At 39.0% G+C, this 19,295-nt stretch overlaps 1 protein-coding gene and 1 long non-coding RNA gene across 2 annotated transcripts in view; both read left to right on the top strand.

The window, feature by feature from the left end:
- Positions 1-2,419, top strand: part of LOC117944805 — a 21,476-nt gene extending 19,057 nt beyond the window's left edge. The window contains exon 3 of the long non-coding RNA XR_004656668.1: positions 2,407-2,419. This is a non-coding gene — a long non-coding RNA (uncharacterized LOC117944805). The remainder of the gene's footprint in view (positions 1-2,406) is intronic.
- The window catches only part of zmat4a (zinc finger, matrin-type 4a), a 206,531-nt gene extending 196,644 nt beyond the window's left edge, over positions 1-9,887 (top strand). Inside the window, exon 7 of the mRNA XM_034871934.1 lies at positions 8,746-9,887. Coding sequence (XP_034727825.1) covers positions 8,746-8,773 — 28 coding nt within the window. The 3' untranslated portion in view covers positions 8,774-9,887. The remainder of the gene's footprint in view (positions 1-8,745) is intronic.
- The last annotated feature ends 9,408 nt before the right edge of the window (positions 9,888-19,295 follow it).

Below are 19,295 nucleotides of genomic sequence, written 5' to 3'. Positions count from 1 at the left end.
TCATCACTTTTCAGGAGGAATGAAGCATTATTTCAATGAGCTGTAAGGGTACCAACAAATTTGAGCACATCTGTATATGGGATTTAACTAGGCTTCTTAGTTTGCTTTCTAATTTGAGCTGACACAGACTTAATACTTCCCCAGAATGGTGTTGTTCCACACACTGTTTTAAAGAGGCTTACGACTGGCATATCTTTCTGTCAGTCAACATATCATGTGGCCTAACTATCTGAACGTACGTTTGAAATGGTAATGTTGCAACTGCTCCTTCACTGAGGAGGAAAAGAACAAATTCTGGTTCAGCTGAGGACCGAGGAGTCGAGGAGCTATCTGATAACGGCAATAGAATGTCCCTAAAGTCTCTGAAAACTTTCCATTTTGAATTTTCTTTGGAAGTCATCATGTTGAAGGGTATTTCCATCTCAAGTGAATGCAGCATAAAATCACACATACAACTGAACATCACAGTAAATCAAAATAAAGAATGTACATGTCACTGTCACCCTAAATGTAAAGGAATGTAGTAGTCACAGACAAGTGAACAATTTGCTTCTAGTTCTTCTAACATTGCTTAGCCTTTTGACAGTTGGTGACAGAAACAGAGAGAGCCTGGTTCTTGGTTATGCTCATCATGAGTTAGACCCCGGTCATAGAGTCGCTGCCCATGCCCTCAAACTTACCACAACGTTGACGGGAACAACTGTTCGACACACCATTGTCTATGACTAACCGTGTCTACAACTTAAAAATAAGTTTGAGGCACATTTATTGGGGAACATGACTTGCCATTCACAATTTGGCAGCCACTGGTCACCCTGTGTAGAAAACTAGCAGAAGACCAAAAAGCGTTAACTAGCTTGTCTGTTTCAAATCAACATGTGAGTTACATGAACACTCATGTCATTGCACTATAGTTAAAAAAAATGGCTGTCTGAGAAGCAAAACAAATGCATGTTCTCACTCAATGTTGATTAAAAAACAACCTTGAATATTGATCAAATACTCAATGTCCTTGTTCGCTTTTTTGATAATGAAAGCATCAGAGTAATAAAACATCTGGCAAGCAAAAATATCCACATTGCCAATGCCGCAGCACTTTTGTTATAACTTCAAGATGTCCTGCAGAGTGATGGGTTGAGTGGAGACGGGTGACCAGAATCCTCCTTGACAACTGTGCAGTCCTGAGAGGAAAAAAGACTGGCCTTGAAACCCAAGCAAGTAAGGAGAACCCATACCTCCTTGACGTATCTGGCCAATGGCGCACTTGCTGCACGTGGAAATGGTGGCCCTAGTTAGAGAGCTCCTAAGCAAATTTATGAAGCCGGAGGCCATCCCACTGGGTGCAAAGGAGGTTGATGATAGATTTGCAACTATCTGACAAAGGTTGTCTGTTGGAAGATACTGTTACTTTGCACTAAACAAGGCCCATCTGGAGAGGAAGATAAGGGTGAGAAACATTTACAACTCTCTCTGAGAAGGGTACATAAAGTCATCAGAGTTCCTTCTCAAAACCCTTCCTCTGGACAACAAGATAATCATCCCACTTTCTGCACTCACTCCCTCTCTGATGACTCCATCTGTGGGGCTTTTATCACATTAGGCGAGCCCTTGCCTAATGTGGTTGTACCAGAAAAGATTGGTCAAATAGAGGAAGAGATGCAGGCGTACAAAATATAGATGGACCTGGTAACTTGTGCCCAAAACTAAAATTGAGGAGAAAGGGTTAGCCGAGTTGATGTAAACTGTTGGAGCAGTAATAGCGCAATCAGTTAGTAAGCTGACATCAAATTTGCATACATGGCATTTAGGAAACCTTTATTGTAACGTTGGCACGGCAAGATGTCCAGACTAGTACAAAAGTTTTTTGTTTTTTGTTTGCTCCCATCGACAGTCATTTTTTTTTACTAAAGCAGTAGGCCTATAAGAAATCAGATGTATTTCCTACCACCAATTAGTTGTTTAAAATGTGTTCTTTAAAATATGAATACAATATTTAGTCATGCCAGATGTAAATATCAGTCATTTTTTTTAAACAATGCAAATACCTATTTCAGCAGTGCTCATCCTGCCCCCCAGCCAACTCTATGAATGCTAGCGATGTGGGCTGAGACTGAGACCTACATGGAAAATATGTGATAGTGAGATGCTTGCTTCAGTTGCATTTTGAGTGATAAATTAAAAAAAAAATCCTTTTATTTCTCTGATTCACTGCTTCGTTTAAATGCTGCTTAGTAATCCCTGACAGTGAGCCCACTAGAGGTGAACCGGCACAAACACACTGACTGCTGAGTGATCAAACCTCTGACCTGGTGTTTACCAGGCAGCAACACTCACTACAGGCTATGTAGAGACAAACAAAAAGAATGTACGCACAGCTCTCAAAGGCGCCATGTAATCCAGTTGTAGGCAGCTCAGTGGTGTAATGAGGTGCTAAATTGGACAAATTGAACTCTGCTCCTGAGACCTTCACACTCAAAAACATTATATTTTAAAGCCTCTGAACACCCTCACAGGTGATTTCATTTATTCTGGCTGATTAGACTCTGCTCAGGTTGTAGGTGGGCCGGAGCTTAGATGGGAATTTATTATACACAAATTCCATCTATTAATAAGAATTATAAAGGTGTCATTTTTACTAACAAGAAACTCAGGAAGATATCAATAAATCAGTCTTAACACATCCACACAGTCTTGGGAAGAGGACCAATAAGCCAGGTTAATAAAAACACCTGTGTGCTTTTTTCAGGGCCTTTAAAGTTCCCATGCTCTTTGGATGCTTTTATAAGTCTCTTTCCCAAAATTCAGCCTTGGTGCAGAATTACAGCTACAAAAGCCAGTCCCACACTGAGCTTTCCTAAGTATGTGCCATTTCTGAGTTTGTAGCTTTTGAGGAGGGGCAAGGTAGAGGCTGGGGGAGTGGCCTTGATCAACTGCCACTTTGCTCGTTTGAAAGCCATGATGGCTCTCTTGTGGGTGGGCCAAATTCTCTGGGCGGGCAAAGCAAAAAAAGGGCAGGATACCCAAATCTCGGTTTACACCTATTGCCATTTGTAGCCACTAGGGGACCATAGGCAATCTGGGGTAATTCATACTAATGTTAAAAAACCTCATGAAGTGATTAAAAAAAACAAAGTGATGAAAAGAATTTTCATGCTATGGGACTTTTAAATTGGGATTACCAGCTTCATCATATCAAATTAAATGTGGTTTTTATTTGAGAAGAATTGTAATGCCTTACAGGGGAAAATACAATCTTTGAATATTACATTGTGCTGTTTGTTTCATCTGGGGAATTATGTAAAGAGGGGATTCAATCTAATCCTGAATACACTACAACAGGATTTACTGCAATGCAAAGCATAGTATTGCGTTTACATTTATAGATATGAATGACATCAGAAGTGAAGAGCACCCTAAACTAAAGCAGCATCTAAAACGAAAGCAATCCATTTTTAGTAATCTCTATTCCCCCCGAGGTTCTTTCTGCTATTTGTCTTTTGAGATGTTATCCAATACCTGTCTATGTTAATATCACACCAGCCCACTCTACATTTCCATTATAATGGAAGTGGAGAGAGAAAGATGACTTGTATGGTAATGTAATAAATGGAATCTTCCGTTATTGTGTACGTTAGAATTGAGGTTCATACATAATTCATTAATCTTACACATATAACTATATGCCAGTAAATAATGTTTTTAAGCTTACTTTATTACTAGCAATGGTATTAATTATGCATGGGTGTGTGGGCTGGAAAACATTTGACAGGTTTACTTTGTGGATACATTGTGTACACAACATTTTGTAAAGCAGTGTCTGATAGACAGAGTGGTAATTATACCTACTTTTTCAGTTAAAATGCTGAAATTAAGAATTATTTTGACTATTAGCAGAATGTATGTTTTTTTTTTTTTTAAGATTATGTTTTTGGCATTTTAGGCCTTTATTCACAGGACAGCTGAAGACATGAAACGGGAGAGAGAGGGGGGATGACATGCAGCAAAGGGCTGCAGGTCAGAGTCAAACCAGGGGCTGCTGCGTGGAGGAGTAAACCTCTATATATGGGCACCTGCTCTACAAACTGAGCTATCTTGGCAACCAAGAGAAATGCATGTTCCATATATACACGTCCAGAAGACACAGAGCAAAATAAGCATTCATTTTGAGTCATCCACCTAGTTTTGGGTTGCCAGACAATGTCTCTACAGTGCTGTGAAGTAAGGTCTGGCTACCCAACAGATACATTTCAGGATAGAAGGAAAATTAGTTTTGGCTTGTTTGCATTTATTTACAGAGTCGTGGGGCTTTCAGGACACAGTGACAGTTGCTCTGCAAAATAGCCTCGGTAACAAACTTGTTTTTGTGGAACATTTGCATCCTGTAAAAAGAAATGTTAAAGAAAGTTAACTGCTCACACAAAACAGTAATGTGAGCTATTTGAAATAGTTGGTCACTTGGTTAATTGTAATTTGCTCCTACCAGTGTATTGCTGCGTGTGTTACATGTTGACACATCTTACTCCAAACCAACCAAGCTCACCTGCCTTGTTGCACAATCCACATTTCCTTAAAAATTGGCATTTTAAGTGAGTAGCTTGAAGTTTGTTGTTGTTTCCCAACAAGACAGAGGGCAAATGGGCAAAGACTGACATCATGTGCAGGATATCAGGTTTTATCCTTGAAATGTATTTACATTGATCCATGTTACTAAGGTACTAAGTCCAATATTCACTCTTCTTTTAGCTCTGTTTTAATCTCCACCAGCTCAAAAGAAAAATATCTGACTCTTTGGCTGCTAAATGCTCCCCCATCACCATATAGTCCCTAACTTTATCTGTCTGCAGTTTAGTGTTGATCAGGTGGTGTAAATTGACTTCAGCAGAGCTTTTTAATGAAAACAGCTGCCTGCTGGGAACAACATTGATAATGGTTGAGACAAAAATAATAACATTTTTTTCTCTGTTTTGCACACAGTTCTCTGCAGTTGCATCACTGAGCAACTGATATCCCAATACAGACATTTGACCCATTGAAATACAAAATTTTGATAAGTGTAGCTTTAAGCTTCCAAGCACAGACCTGAATGAGCCTTCAGACAGAATCCTGAAAGTACAATATTGTAACTTGCAAGTATAGAGCTCAACTTACCTGTAACCTACATCTTCATGACCAATTACGCAAAACCTTGTGTGTTTGTCTACACATTTGTGAATTATTTAGAATTCCAACATCAACAAAATTTGAGTCCTGTCAGAAAATGCTCCTCACGTGAACAAGGAAAAACTACTTAAAGTTCATTCAAACACTTTGAAGGGGTTGGTGGAGCAGCCATGTGCATACCTGTCACCTATAATGGAGATAGACAAAAGGCTGATGGAAACAAACATGGGAACAGCTTCGGCATGGGTGCACTCTGCTTTTTAGTGCATCAGCATCTTGTCATTGAACTGACATTAAAACACAGCACACGTTCTTTTTCAATTTGATACTTTACTTTGACAATCTGCGAGATTTTTATTAAATTGAAGTGGGATGTCAAAAAAGAAAAACAAATGGTTTCCTTTGTGGTAAAACAGCTGCCATAGCTTTATTTGTCAGAAATGCATGTGCCAGTTATGTAAAAACTAATAAATCTTTTTATAGAAAACATAAAGATATAAAAAGGATTAGAAAGTTCTTATACAGCTTTAAATCTCTGGGATACATATGCATTCTAAGCAGGAAGTTGTGCAGAATAAAGTCAATAAAATTGTATTGAAAGCCAGTTATTATACTTTTTATGCCTCCTGCTCGATGATACTGCAGCTATATAAATGATTTATATGTCTTTTGTTCTTAATACCTATATTTTTGTGACACTCTTCCAAATGTTTGGTGTCTATCTTAAAGTTTATGGTCAGAACTAGATCTAGTAGCAGAAGAAATTTCAGTACAGTAAATCAAAGCATTTTGTCGGTTTATGTCTGATTGTACTGTGTATTCTGCTGTACTGGTGTGTTGAGCCACAATATGCTTTCCAGCAAAATAAGCATGACAGCTTGCTGTGTTGTAGTTGCATTGTCCTCACGGGATACACACAGCAGGATGTCCCATTTACGGAGAAGACTGATTATTCTGTTAAGTTCACCTGAAGGCAACATATAATTCCTTCCTGCAGTGACAGAGGAAACTGCATTGATTATGTGCAGTAAAAATAAAGCAACAAAAACAACGCTAACTGTCAATCTGTCATGCATCCGCCCCCGGTTACACTGTCACTGTATCTCCCCACTGGGTCACTCTGCCGGTTTCTTCATGATTTATTTCCAACTGTGCCATTAAAACAAGGGAGCACTGAGTACACTGTTTATACTGTCTATGAGGTAAAAAGCCATTGGCTTGTCTTGACACAGTCCTTAGTGAGTTGAGTGATTGAGCCTGTGAGTATATCAGTTCTGCTAGGCGAGGAGAGATCAGGACATTGATTGTGCGATGATAAACTGATAAGATGAGGCCATCTGTTGGTCCAGGCTACTGGACCGTTACATGAAAGGCTTCCACTTACCTGTTCAATCACACAACAACGGGGATTAGATGGGACCTTTTGACACCGGGCGTCAGAGGAAAAGAGAAGAGCTTTGTTTAACATGTGGAACAAAACCTTCATAAAGCACACAGGAAAAAGGAAAATGGTATTTGACTAGCAGATATAACCTGCTGCAGTACTCTTTATCTCTACCTTGTTGATTACACAATTAGCATATTGCTGATATGTATAATAGTGATTTTTATAATTCAATCCATCACAATAGCTTCAGGTATCATTTCTTGAGAATTGCTCTGAGTAACTCTGCCCAAACTAATTACCTCAAAGAATCAATTCGTTTTTTATGATGCTACAATTGAGCCTTGAAACTGGAGATTTTTTTTTTAAATTTAGTTTCCATGGAACATTCCAGTTTGCTGATTTATGTAGCCAGGCACATGGAGCAGTTTGTCCAGACTGCAGAACAGTTCTATACCTTAAAGGTCAGCCCAACTATTCTTTAAGTGTCCCGTGAGTGTTACCTTAGGGGTACACCAGAGAGACACCAATCCCTGCATGCAGACACTGGCTAAAATGCTTGCACACCAAATGTGGAAACATCAATCATTGATTTCAGTTTGAAATTAAAAAAAGGCATCCATCTGTACCATGAAAGGCTGGGGCATTGCTGGTTGTAGCTCAAAAGCTGATCAGTGTTCTATATTTTTAATTATGTGTTATGTGTACAAAAAACGTGGTGTTTTAGAAATGTAGGTGACATTTCAACACAGTCCTCTAAATTAACTAACTGCCTCGCAGAATAATTGATATCAGCATTTTCTCATCTGACACCCTTCCAGAACCAAATCACAATTTCAAAGATAATGTAATCCGAAACTACTATTTTTAAGATTTGGTTGGGACAAATACTTGGTAAGAGCTAGGGGAAGATTGTGATTTGGGTTCAAATATGTTTTCTTGACTCGGACATTTTCTTTACCCATCCCAAGGAAAGTCTAGGTGGATAGAGTCCCACGTCTTCCTCTTTTGCTATGTACAGACAAGAGTCATAATCACTAAGGTCAGCAAAGAGCATTGTCACTATTACCTTTACAACAAACACGCGCCTTTTTGGGCATTTGCTAAAACAACTGATAGTGTCCCTTTTCCTGGGAGGGCAGTCTCTGAAATGATTATGGTTGAATGTTGTAAACTTTGTGGTGCATTTCAAATGTCTACATGGCTTTACCATGATGGTATTTGCAAATTTCCTCCCCTGTTCATAAAAGAATCTGTGTACACCACTATAACATCGTGCATAACTGTTACTAATGTAGAAAAACTGAATGGTTTGAGGAATAATTTGCTAGACAAAATGTCATTTGAATCACACAGAACTCTGGGTACAATTAAGTTTAATTTACACTTTGCGTAAAATCTACGCCATTGCTATGGCCATACTTGGCTGGGGCTTGGTAGTGTTGCATTTCCCTCTACTCATTTCCTGGTTCTTCTTCTCCATAAACAACCTGAAATCAAAGCAATGGTGAACTTTTCCTGCTACAGATTTCCGACCGTGGTCTGAAAGCACAGGGGAGACACTTTGTATGTCTCACTATGCCGCTAGAGTCACCTCACGCCGAAGCTAATCACCGTCACTCTCACTTTCTCCCTCGCTCTATTACCCGCTGCCCACACACACACATGCATGCTCGACGTACACACCTACGTACTATTGTAAACATCAGAGCACTTACGTAGGCTGCGGCGAAAGCTCTGCATGGAGCCTCCGCAGAACCATAAATCAAGCTTTAAGTTCTTTTATCTTGTATGATTCAAATCCAACAGCATAAGAAACAAGCGGTGTGATGATCAAACAGGTTTTACACTCTAAAGACAAAAGTTCAACCAGATTATTGGTAGGTCAAAGCCAGATGGAAGTTTTTGATCATCTGGCTGCTCATGTTCAGTGAGTGTCACTAGATCCCCAGATCTCATCAACTGACTTACGGTTACAAAATAATTATCAAGAGGAATGATGAAGAATGACCACAACCACCTGTTATTTTGGGCAAAATAGTACAAATCTATGTCATATTATTTGTGAAAAAAGCTAACAAGACATGACATGTTTATGTAAATAATTTGCTTATTTCATCATTTAACTGTAAATTTGTGACGTAATGTGTATCACTGAAAAACTTAACCCTTTCCTCTCACTGTCTGTCTTTCTTCAACAGTCTGAAGAATCAAATATGTGTCCAGTGAGCGTGAGCCGAAGATAAAAAAACAACAACTATTATATTGATGTCAGACAAGCTGTGATCAGCTTGCCCTGCTTTTTCTGCCTCTGCCCTGCTACTGCTCTCCTTCACATCGTTTCAATCTCTCTCTCACTCAGCCACCCCAGCGAGGAGGAAAATAAAGATTTTTTTTTGTAACACTAGCACTGCATCAACTCTCTCACCTGTCGGTATACAGTACAGTTTAAACAGTTTCTCCATCATTGACCCTTGACCTTCTACCGCAGCTGTGTTTTTATCCACTGACAGTCTGAGAGCATTAAAATGATCTTTTTAAAAATGCACTGGATGCTAGGTACTTGAGGATGTAAGGGTTGTTTTTAACTCTTTCTTTTTGCTTTTACTTGACTGAAACAGCAAACTTATTTGAAATTAAAGGAAAAGATATACATCATTAAGCATTGTGGGCTTTATCTATGACTCAATCATTCTGTTTGCCCTCAGATTCTGTATGGTACAACTCTAATGCTTTTCTTGCATACATGCTTGCAGTGAAGTTAAATCCCCTTTCTGTCTTAAAGGGGTTGATGGCAATAATGACACCGTTCAGACTCTGAATATATGTTGTAATGGTATAATACATTTGAATTCTACAGGCTTGACTTCTGTCTAATGACTTTGGTCAATATAAGTAACAAACGATCATTTTTAAAGCTTTTAAAAGATAATTCTGATCATTCCTTTGTATAGAGCAAAAATAACAGGATCACATTTGTTTACGCAGATTTAGCCAACATTCTTATCTATAATAATAACATTGCACCCACCAGGTTAATTCTGAGATATGACAAGGCAAGAAACATTGTAAAATTTCTTTTGGGATGAATAAAGCATCTATCTATCTATCTAACTATCTATCTATCTATCTATCTATCTATCTATGAGCAGTGCTCACCTCTGATTGTATACCTCCAAGTAAACTGGTTTAGATAATCTGGCAAAACTGCTGGCTTTTTTTACAACCTGACTTATTGTTTTGTTGTAGCGTTTGCACCATTCTCCCAGATCTCAGAAATTACTTTGCTGGGAACAATGTTACCAAACACAAATTATGTCTAATGCTAAAAGAAAATGATACTTTTCCAAAAATGGTTTCCTCCTAATACGAACAGATATGAGAAGACCTGATGTCTTCCACAATTTTTGTTCTTTTTCTTTTGCTGTGTAACGCAGCGTTCAGCATACTGTATGTGGTCAGCATTCTAGGCTTAGAAATATTTCCTCTGTTTAAGATGCTTTCATTTCAGCATGGTCTTCATCTCAGGGAGGTGTAACTGGTCGCTTTAGTGAATTTGAACACTGCTGTTGAGAATCAAACATTGACATGTACTGAGTCCATTCAACTACAGAGTCTAATAGAATGGGTTGGGAGACAAGGTAAAATGAACTGAAAATGTTATGGTTTCACAAAAGAATATTGATATTGTGGAGTGTTTTAAAGAGTAATAGTTCAAATATAATATATACAGTATACATATTACATATATATATGTGTGTGTGTATACACACACAATATATATATCTTATTTTAAACTCATGTAGCATTAAAAGCCAGTGTTGTATAAATGACAACTATGAGGAAAAAAACAAATGAATAATAAATTACTGTTGTGGATCAGATTACTTTGTAATTGCTGTCTGTTTACAGTATAAGTGATTTCTTCTACTGTTATTTTCACTGCTGTGTCAACTGCAGAACGTTTTGTGATCAACTTTTAGCTTTGACTCATGTTGTTCAAGCACTTTATTTTGCAGAAACTTCAAAGTCTATTACAGCAGGAATCTCTTGAATACAAAGCGGGAGATTTGTAGAGAAAGAATTAATATTATAATTATTATTTTAAAAGAATTATCACAAACCATCATGGAATGAAAAATAACTGTTGCTGGCTGATGTCAGAGATGCCCGCCTATGCGAGAGACGCCGCCACCGCCGACATTAACAATATTTATAGAAATGTTTTTTCAATTTTGCAATTAAGAAGTGCACGTATGATTTTTTTTTTAATGGAAGTCAAAAAAAAAACTCCACTGAAATGCTCTGATCAGCCTGAGTAAAAATATTTCTGTGCTAAGGTTGCTTTGCATCAGTCGTTTTTTCCTTCATCACAGGATGTCCACCTCTTATACCCTCTAGTCCCCTTGTGCTCTATTGTGTCTGAAAAAAAGAATAAAAGACATTTGCAACTACACCTACTCTGCTTTGTATTGTTTTTATTTGTTGTCATTTACAATAATTACAGTAATAGCTTTAGAGGCTGCTTTCAGGAATTTTAAAATTGTAATGTCACTGCAACTAGTATTGTGGGACATTTAAGTAGCAAATCTGCATTATAAACTTGACAGGAAAAATACTAAACTTTTAGCTTGTGAAATAATCATGAACGTTACGCTTCTGTTTCTGGTGCAAAATACGCACATTTTTTCACTTTCTCTTGTGTAATTTTGACGTGCAATTTCAGTTTTGTGTAATGTGATCTGTACAATTGCAAAAAAACATTCATTCGTGCATAACAGCATTTTAAACCTAATCCACTTCAATACAGATACAATACATGCTATTTTTTTCACAAACATCAAGACGGGTTTAGTACATGTTCACTCAAATATTCGTAAAATATAAACATTGGAGACCAAAAAAACGAGTCCTTGAAATCCATTCTGCGGTATCAAAATCTCTTTGTCTGTCTGAAAGTGTACCTGGCACACACTTGTCTGAGGAGTTGATCAATGGGGAAGTAAGCAGCACTTCTCAGAACAAGTTGCGAAAAAAAGATATAAACATAGGGACAGCATTGCATACAGGAGGGCAATTGAAGTGGCACTGATTAAGCAAAATGAGATTCTGCCAAATGTACAGTACAGGCCAAAAGTTTGGTTACACCTTCTCATTCAATGTGTTTCCTTTATTTTCATGACTATTTACATTGTAGATTCTCAACAAACGCATCAAAACTATGAATGAACACATATGGAATTATGTAATCAACAAAAAAGTGTGAAATAACTCTTAAATATTTTAAATCCTCAAAGTAGCCACCCTTTGCTTTTTGAGGCAGTCACCTGAAATGATTTTCACTTAATTAGTGGAATTTCTTGCCTTATTAATGGAGTTGGGACCATCATTTGTGTTGTGCAGAAGTTAGGTTGATACACAGCCAACAGCCCTATTGGACAGCTGGTAGAATTCATATTATGGCAAGAACCAATCAGCTAAGTAAAGAGAAACAAGTGGCCATCATTACTGAAGAAGGTCATAGAAATGAAGGTCAGTCGGTCCGGAAAATAGCTTTGAATGTGTCCCCATGGGCAGTCACAAAAACCATTGAGAGCTACAATGAAGCTGGCTCACATAAGGACCGTCCCAAGAAAGGAGGACCAGGAGTCACCTCTGCTGCTGAGGCCAAATTGAAGGCATAATGAACCAGCATGGCTACCACAACATCCTGCGGCGACACGCCATCCCATCCAGTCTTTCAGCTTCGGGATCGTATTATCATGATGGCTTGGATCCATGGATGCAAGGCTTCAGACTGAAGGCATATCCACTTTCGCTGCGTCTAAAGTCGCTGGATCCCCAACCAGCACTTGGCTGTCCTCAGGCTGCCCCGCCTGCCTCAGGGGAGGCGTCCTCATTCCTCACTACTGTTTCGGCCCTGTCTATAGGTAGGCGTTATATTCCCAGTTCTGCTAAAATCTCTGCCTTAGCTTGCGTGCTAAGATCCTCCAGGGTCGAGATGTTAATTTGGTGAGTCTCATTTTGCCTTTTCCGAAATGTGACAAAAATATGGTGTCTGGGGATGGGTTCTCTGCATTGTACAAATTGGGAGGCACCAGGCTGTGCAGGAAGCTGTCCATATTTGGCTTTCGTGTTATTTCGGGATTTGATTTGATTTGTTTGTGTGCATTGATAGAGGAAGTTTTTCCTCGCCGCTATTGCACTGTTGCTTGCTCTGGAGGAAACTACTAGAACTGTTGGGTCCTTGTAAATTCTGGAGTGTGGTCTAGACCTACTCTATCTGTATACTGTCTCAAGTTAACTCTTGTTATAAACTGATACTATAAATAGAAGAGAATTGAAAATTGAATTCAATTGATCCGTGACCTGAACATCAAGTATGGACAGAATTTATTTTGACTGGTGCGTTTTGGATATCGAGTTCCTGGTCATGCATGTGGGAGACGCGCCAGTAGCTTCTGGTTTTGCCTGCGGTGCATTGGGTCCCATTGCCTCGCTTTGCCCCACTGTGCCGTTTCGCCGGAACCCTAGTCCCACCTCCTGTCTCTTCGTTGTGAATCCCCGCCTGGTGCTGTGGCCTGCTGGCGTCAGGTTTCTGAACTTTCCAAACCTCCTATTTGTAATAACTTTAATGAAGGTGTCTGTTCTTTTCCCGAATGCGTTTTTCTCCATGTCTGCAGCACTTGCCGAGATGTGTATCCTCGATCGGTCTGCCCCCGGCAGCAGCCCGTGCATTTTTAACTATGTTTTTGAGGTGCTGTGCCGGATCCTGCTTACTAGGGTGAGAGTGCCCTCGGTGCGTGCTTGTTTTTTTTCCTCGTAGATCCCCCCCCCCCCTGCAATGGCTCTGACTTGTCCTTGATTAAACTAAGGAGTTCTTTTTGTTTCCTCGTTGTCTCTTGGTCTGAGGAGAAGACTCGGTCTTGCCATCCACCTGGAATTTCTTGGCATTACCCATCATTCCATCGGCATTGAAGCGTCTCTCCCACTGGACAAACTCATGCGCATTCTTTGTTTCCATAACTAAACGCCAGCTTCTCTCCCTCTTCAGGCATCTAAATTTTGCTATGCATGTCATCCCTCACGGGCGCTCTTTCACTTCCAAGCCACTGGATACAGAATCCTCCGTTTCTCAGTTGCACAATTTTGTGTCCCTCGATGATGTCTGCCGCTCTGATTTGCGTTTTTGGGCTCTCCTTCTGGAGCACTGGAATTGGGTCTCGTTCCATGATGAGCTAGTGCTGCCGCTGCTTCCCAGTTTGATTCCTCAGCCCTGCATGAGATCTACCCCAGTGCTCTAGCCTGACGTGTCTGGGGCCATCTCTTTAAGCATAAACGTATCTTAGTTATGTGTAATAATCAAGTGGTTGTTAGTACGATCTATATAGGGCATTGTTCAAATAACCGAATCATGCCTTTCATAAGAAGCATCCCGTTGGTCTCCAAGAGCTAGCTCTGCATTAAATCTTAACCTCCTTCGACACTGATTTGGAATCATCGAGGATGTACATGATGGCTGCGTCCACTTTGGTAACCTATGATTTTGCATGGCATACATTTTTTTTGTATTTTGTGTATCCATTTGTGTGCCGTTTAAACCCCTATAAAATCCTTATGAATCCTTATACCCAGCGTTTGTGCAGGTATCTGTTAATGTACTGATGCTATATAATTTAAAGTACAGTATACTCGTGGGTTGATTGCTGGCATACAGTTTCACATAAAGTTTTACGATCTATCATTTCCCAGCCTCTTTCCCAATCAGTCTATTAAATTGCTGTTGAAAGGAATTTCTAAATCTCATCCCTTTTGTCCTGACTTCAGGCAGCTAATCACTCTCGGCATTTTGCATAGAATGATGTCGACACTCAGGAAAGGCGTTTTTTGTCCCTACATTTTTACACTTCTGGAGGAGGTTTTCCTGCTAGCTTTTTATGCATTTCTCAGATGCAGTGAATTTACTACTCCGTCCAAATCCTTCAACCCTGATAGAGATATCAGTTTTTCCAATCTGGCCGTTCATTCTTCGCACCGTCATTGTTGCTGACACGCTATTTTGCCCTTTTAAATCCATGTTGAAGGATCTTAAGTTACGTCCTCGTACTAACTCCCTTGCTCCTTTGTTTCTTGTTCCAGGGGACTTTCTCCTGTTGTATTGGCCCTGTGTTGCTATGCCGGCCGAGTTGCTGTGTTATCCCAGCGTGTGTTGTTGTGCAGTGGTGATGCTGTGTTTTATTCTTGTTGTATTGGCCTTGAGTTGCTGTACCGGCAGAGTTGCCATGTTATGCCGGCTTGAGTTGCCGTGGTGGGAGCAATGCTGTGTTTTGTTTCCTGTTGTGTCAACCCAAATTGCCATACCGCTTGAGTGCTGTGTTAGGCCATCTTGTGTATTTTGCCGGTGGGGATGCCATGTTGTACTGGCCTTCATTGCCATAAAGACTGGGATGTTGTGTCATGCAGGCCTAAGTTGACTTACCGGTGTATATGCTGTGTTGTGCCAGCCTGTGTTGCTGTATCGGCAGAGATGCCTTGTTATGCTAGCCTGAGTCGCCGTATTAGCGGAGATGCCATTTTGTGCCGGCCTGAGTTGCAAATGATGAAATACTGGTAGTGTTTCGCATATTGTTTTGGGGACGGATCACTACATTCTATTACATATGCGTTGCTGCATAGAAGGTACTCCTCCTGATTGAAATGTAGCTCAGTGTAAATTCTTTAAGGAAGACCTAACTTTTAATCAATGCTCTCCTAAATACAATCAGCTGTTATCCAAATAACTGTAAATATTGATGATGTTGTGTATAACTGTTAACTTTATAACTTTCTGCTCAATAAAAGTACAGGGTACACATATCTTGACATGTTCTGGGAGTTCTCCCCTGGTTAATTAATGTTACTATGCCTGTTACTGTCAATGTTTGGATTCTGAATGATCTCTCAACCTTTCAACTTGCTAGAACTCAATAACGGGCTGTATTTGCTGGACTTAAAGTTGCAAAGAAAATGATTGCAACATGTGGGAAACAACCTCATGACCTTCCTATCCGTGTATGGACTAACTTTCTACATGGAGTTCCAGGAAAAGACCCTGGAAACATTGCGCATCATCACTAACTCAGTGAGGTCTGGGTTGTAGCTTTGTGCAGGCTTGACCTCAACCTGGGCATGTGACTGGTCCCTTTTCTTGTGTCTGTCTGTATGTGTCTGTTTATGTATGTTTTTGTGTGTGTCTGTTTCTGCATGTGTTGTTTTGTCTCCCTCCCTCCCAGCAAAAATTAAAATAAATAAAGTTAGATCACAAAAAAGGAAAGGTGCCCCTTTGTGGACCAGAAGCATGGTTAGCTGCAACACTGCATTTTACTCATGTTTAATCAAATCAAACAGTGGGCAGGACCCATCCGCTTAGTTGTGTTGATTTCTAAAGTTTACTTTGACGTTTTTTAGAGTATAAAATGTATAGATCCCCCAGCCAAATCATTAGAGTTTTTTTCAGGTTGAGTGTGTGAAAGTCATGCTAAGGAATTATGTAAAAGCAGGTTTAAAGGACTTTTTTTCATAGTTTAGCTCTTAAGAACCCTGTAATACCTAATAATTGATCAGTTAATATCTTCATACAATTACTTCTTTTTTAATAATCAGGAATTGAAACAGTACAAGTCTTGAACAATTGGTTTTTTAATGGACATCTCAATAGGACCTACTCATAAAAGGTAAGGTTACTAGCTACCTATTTTCTACAAAATCAGGTTTTGCGTATTTTTAGGAACATTTATTAGATAACAGCTTTATTCGTTGGTTCTGAATAAATATTTTTTATTTTAAGGTATAGAGTTCTCAACACAAGTAATGCATTTTAGTAGTTGATGTATTCCGTTAATATGGTGAATTTCCGATCCTGGCTGGGATAGCCTTTGCCAGCTCCCTCCTTCATTGATTCGTTATAGCTGGACCTTTTCATGAGGTTTTGATAATAATAATAATAATAATAATAATAATAATAATAAAAATAATAATAATAATAATAATAATAATAATTACAGCTGCAAGCAGCATTGGACGGGCCCTTGTGACTTTGCATTTTCGTGGTACTCAGACACTGAAAAGAATTACCAACGAAAAGGAAACTCCCTGTTGAGTTCAGATACCTCACACAAGATTCTACCTTAAACGGTTCAAATTTTATGAAAAGGGAAAAGTTTTTCTTTTAATAACTTTTCATCTTTAAGGTCTTTAGATGACTCAGACTGAATTTGAAGTCGATGAAATCTCTAGGAGGGGTTTGTTAAAGTACACCTTGACTTTTAGGCCTATTTCCAGTTGCCAGTAGGTGGCTTATGACGTTGAGTCAATATTGCCATGTATATGTCCTCAGGGTTGGACTCTGATGAATTGTGAAGAATCCGAGCCAATCGGACAATGTATGCTCATGTTACACACGCTTTTTGTTTCGATTATGAAATGCACAAAATGGCCACCCAAGTTTTTTTTTTAATAAGTTTTCCTCTTTAACATCTTAAGATGGCACAGACCAAATTTGAAGTTGATCGGATGAAATCTCTAGGAGCAGTTCTTTAAAGTATGACATGTGGAAATGGCCCAAAAAAAAAAGTGACGGATTTTACGCGAGCTAATGGTGGAGAGAGGAACAATGAAACAATCAGCGAAACATTCATCACAAGTTTCGTCTTGATAGCATTTACTGTGGCAAAGATATTGCAATTGCAAATTTGCCATTTAAATGCATAGAGTTTTGCGACAAAACCAACAAATGTTGATTCTAGCGCCTCCTAATGGCCAATCGTCACCAAATTTGGAACAGAGCATCGCCACCATGTGCGGTTAAGGCTGTAGCATGAGAATAATAATTATTATTAAGAATAATTCTTAGAAAAGTAATAGGGTTGAACAGCCCTGCTGTGTGAACCGCATAGCGCTTTGCTTCTACTCTGGTTCCCGCATCCTTGGGCTTGGAACCCTAAAAAGTTGGCTACCCCAAAAGCCACATTATGAACATTGAAATTAGTTATGCTTTAAGCTGTATGGAAGTTAATCTGGTTTACTATGGGCGTTTCTACCAGTGTGACTGAAACTAATCGGAATGTGAATAGAGATGCAAATACGGATGTTGGGTTTGCACTGTGCCTGAGTAATGTGAAAAGTTTTTCATCTAATTCGCATAATTTAAAAATCTAATTATTTGGCGGTGGACTCATTTGAAAATGGAAATTATTAAGGTGTCTTAAGGTGTAAGGTATTTTTTCATGCTCGTATGATAGAAACTTGTGAAGGTGTTAATCTAAATAAATGACAAATGTATCCTAATGGTACTGACCCTTGAGGTTAATGATGTATCATTTCACTTACCCACAACTCATCTGCTATTAATCAGCATGTTAATTTTAATGAACTGATCCAGTGTGTGTGTGTGTGTGTGTGTGTGTGTGTGTGTGTGTGTAAGTGTGTGTGTCTCCTGGTCCTGGCTGTGTGTGGTGTATTTGGCCTTTTGCATGACTCTTCTGCAAATTTGAGCTAGACTACTTTATAAGCACTGCAATGATAATTGTGTAAACCTTGCCTGATGGTTGATATTTGAAATGTGTATCAGTAATGTTAGTCCTAAATTTTTTTATTGGTCTCTCTTTGTCTTGCTCACTTACTTATTTGCTGAGTGGGAATCTGGATTTTGTGGGAGGGCGGGACTACGAAACAGAGCCCTGCCGACGTCTAGTGTGAACATACTCTTAAAAATGTGGTAAATCCATAATTATAACTAAGCTACTTAACGTGACTACAATTTAACTGTTTAATGTAATTTTTCATAAAATGGTCTTAAATGACCTGCAAACAAGCCATTTTTATATAGTTTTTAGTAAAGTCTCTGGATTAAATTTTTCCTACGCAGTAGGTGAATGCTTTACGGCAGGTAGACGGCGCTACAGTAACACATTTTGGCGGGTCTAAGATTTCTTTTTAACACTGCCTGTGTTAGCGAATTTTAGCCAGGTAAAAGGAAGCAGGAAATTTCTTATACAGGCCTAATACTCTAATGTTATTTTAGAAGTTATCTGTTGTAGTTATGGCTGATACTGGGACACGGCCATCACATAAAATTATTAAATTAAATAAAGAACAACTTATAGCTCAAAGGGAAAGTAAAAGACAAGGGGCAATAACCAAGTGACCCTCTGTTGGGCTTTAACAGATGGCGACAATTACGAGATTGTTAATAATTAAAAACCGACCCCAAATTGTCTTTCAGGTATGTAATTTGCCTATTTCATTCATAAAATAACAATTTGCAATGTGGTTGTACGTCAGTAGCCTACATTAATTACGTCCCCCTTCTATTTAGTACGGATGTTTTATTCCTTTTACTCAGTGTTTGTGTTGGCTTATTATGTTAATAAAGCCAACACATCCATGGGTTTTGTGAAATGCGCCATATAAACCTAAGTTATTATTACGTTGGTTGCTACAACAAACAAGTAATGCTTTGGTTTGTGACACAGTGATTGTAATGCCTGGTTTAGCTCACGAGACATCTAAAGTAGGCTAAGTTACAGTACGCAGCACTGGAAATGCACCAATGCATCTGTAACTTATTCTTTCATTGTAAATGAATGATTTCTGGAGTGTGGACACGCAGACAGCAAATTGAAATATCACTTTCTATATGTAGATAGGGAGCTAAGTTGGTGTTGACAAGTATTGACTTTTTAATTTCCATCCATCCATCTTCATCAGCTTA

This window comes from Etheostoma cragini, chromosome 5 (genome assembly GCF_013103735.1).
Source record: "Etheostoma cragini isolate CJK2018 chromosome 5, CSU_Ecrag_1.0, whole genome shotgun sequence".
Taxonomy (NCBI): Eukaryota; Metazoa; Chordata; class Actinopteri; order Perciformes; family Percidae; genus Etheostoma; species Etheostoma cragini.
This window is presented reverse-complemented; position numbering and strand designations above follow the sequence as displayed.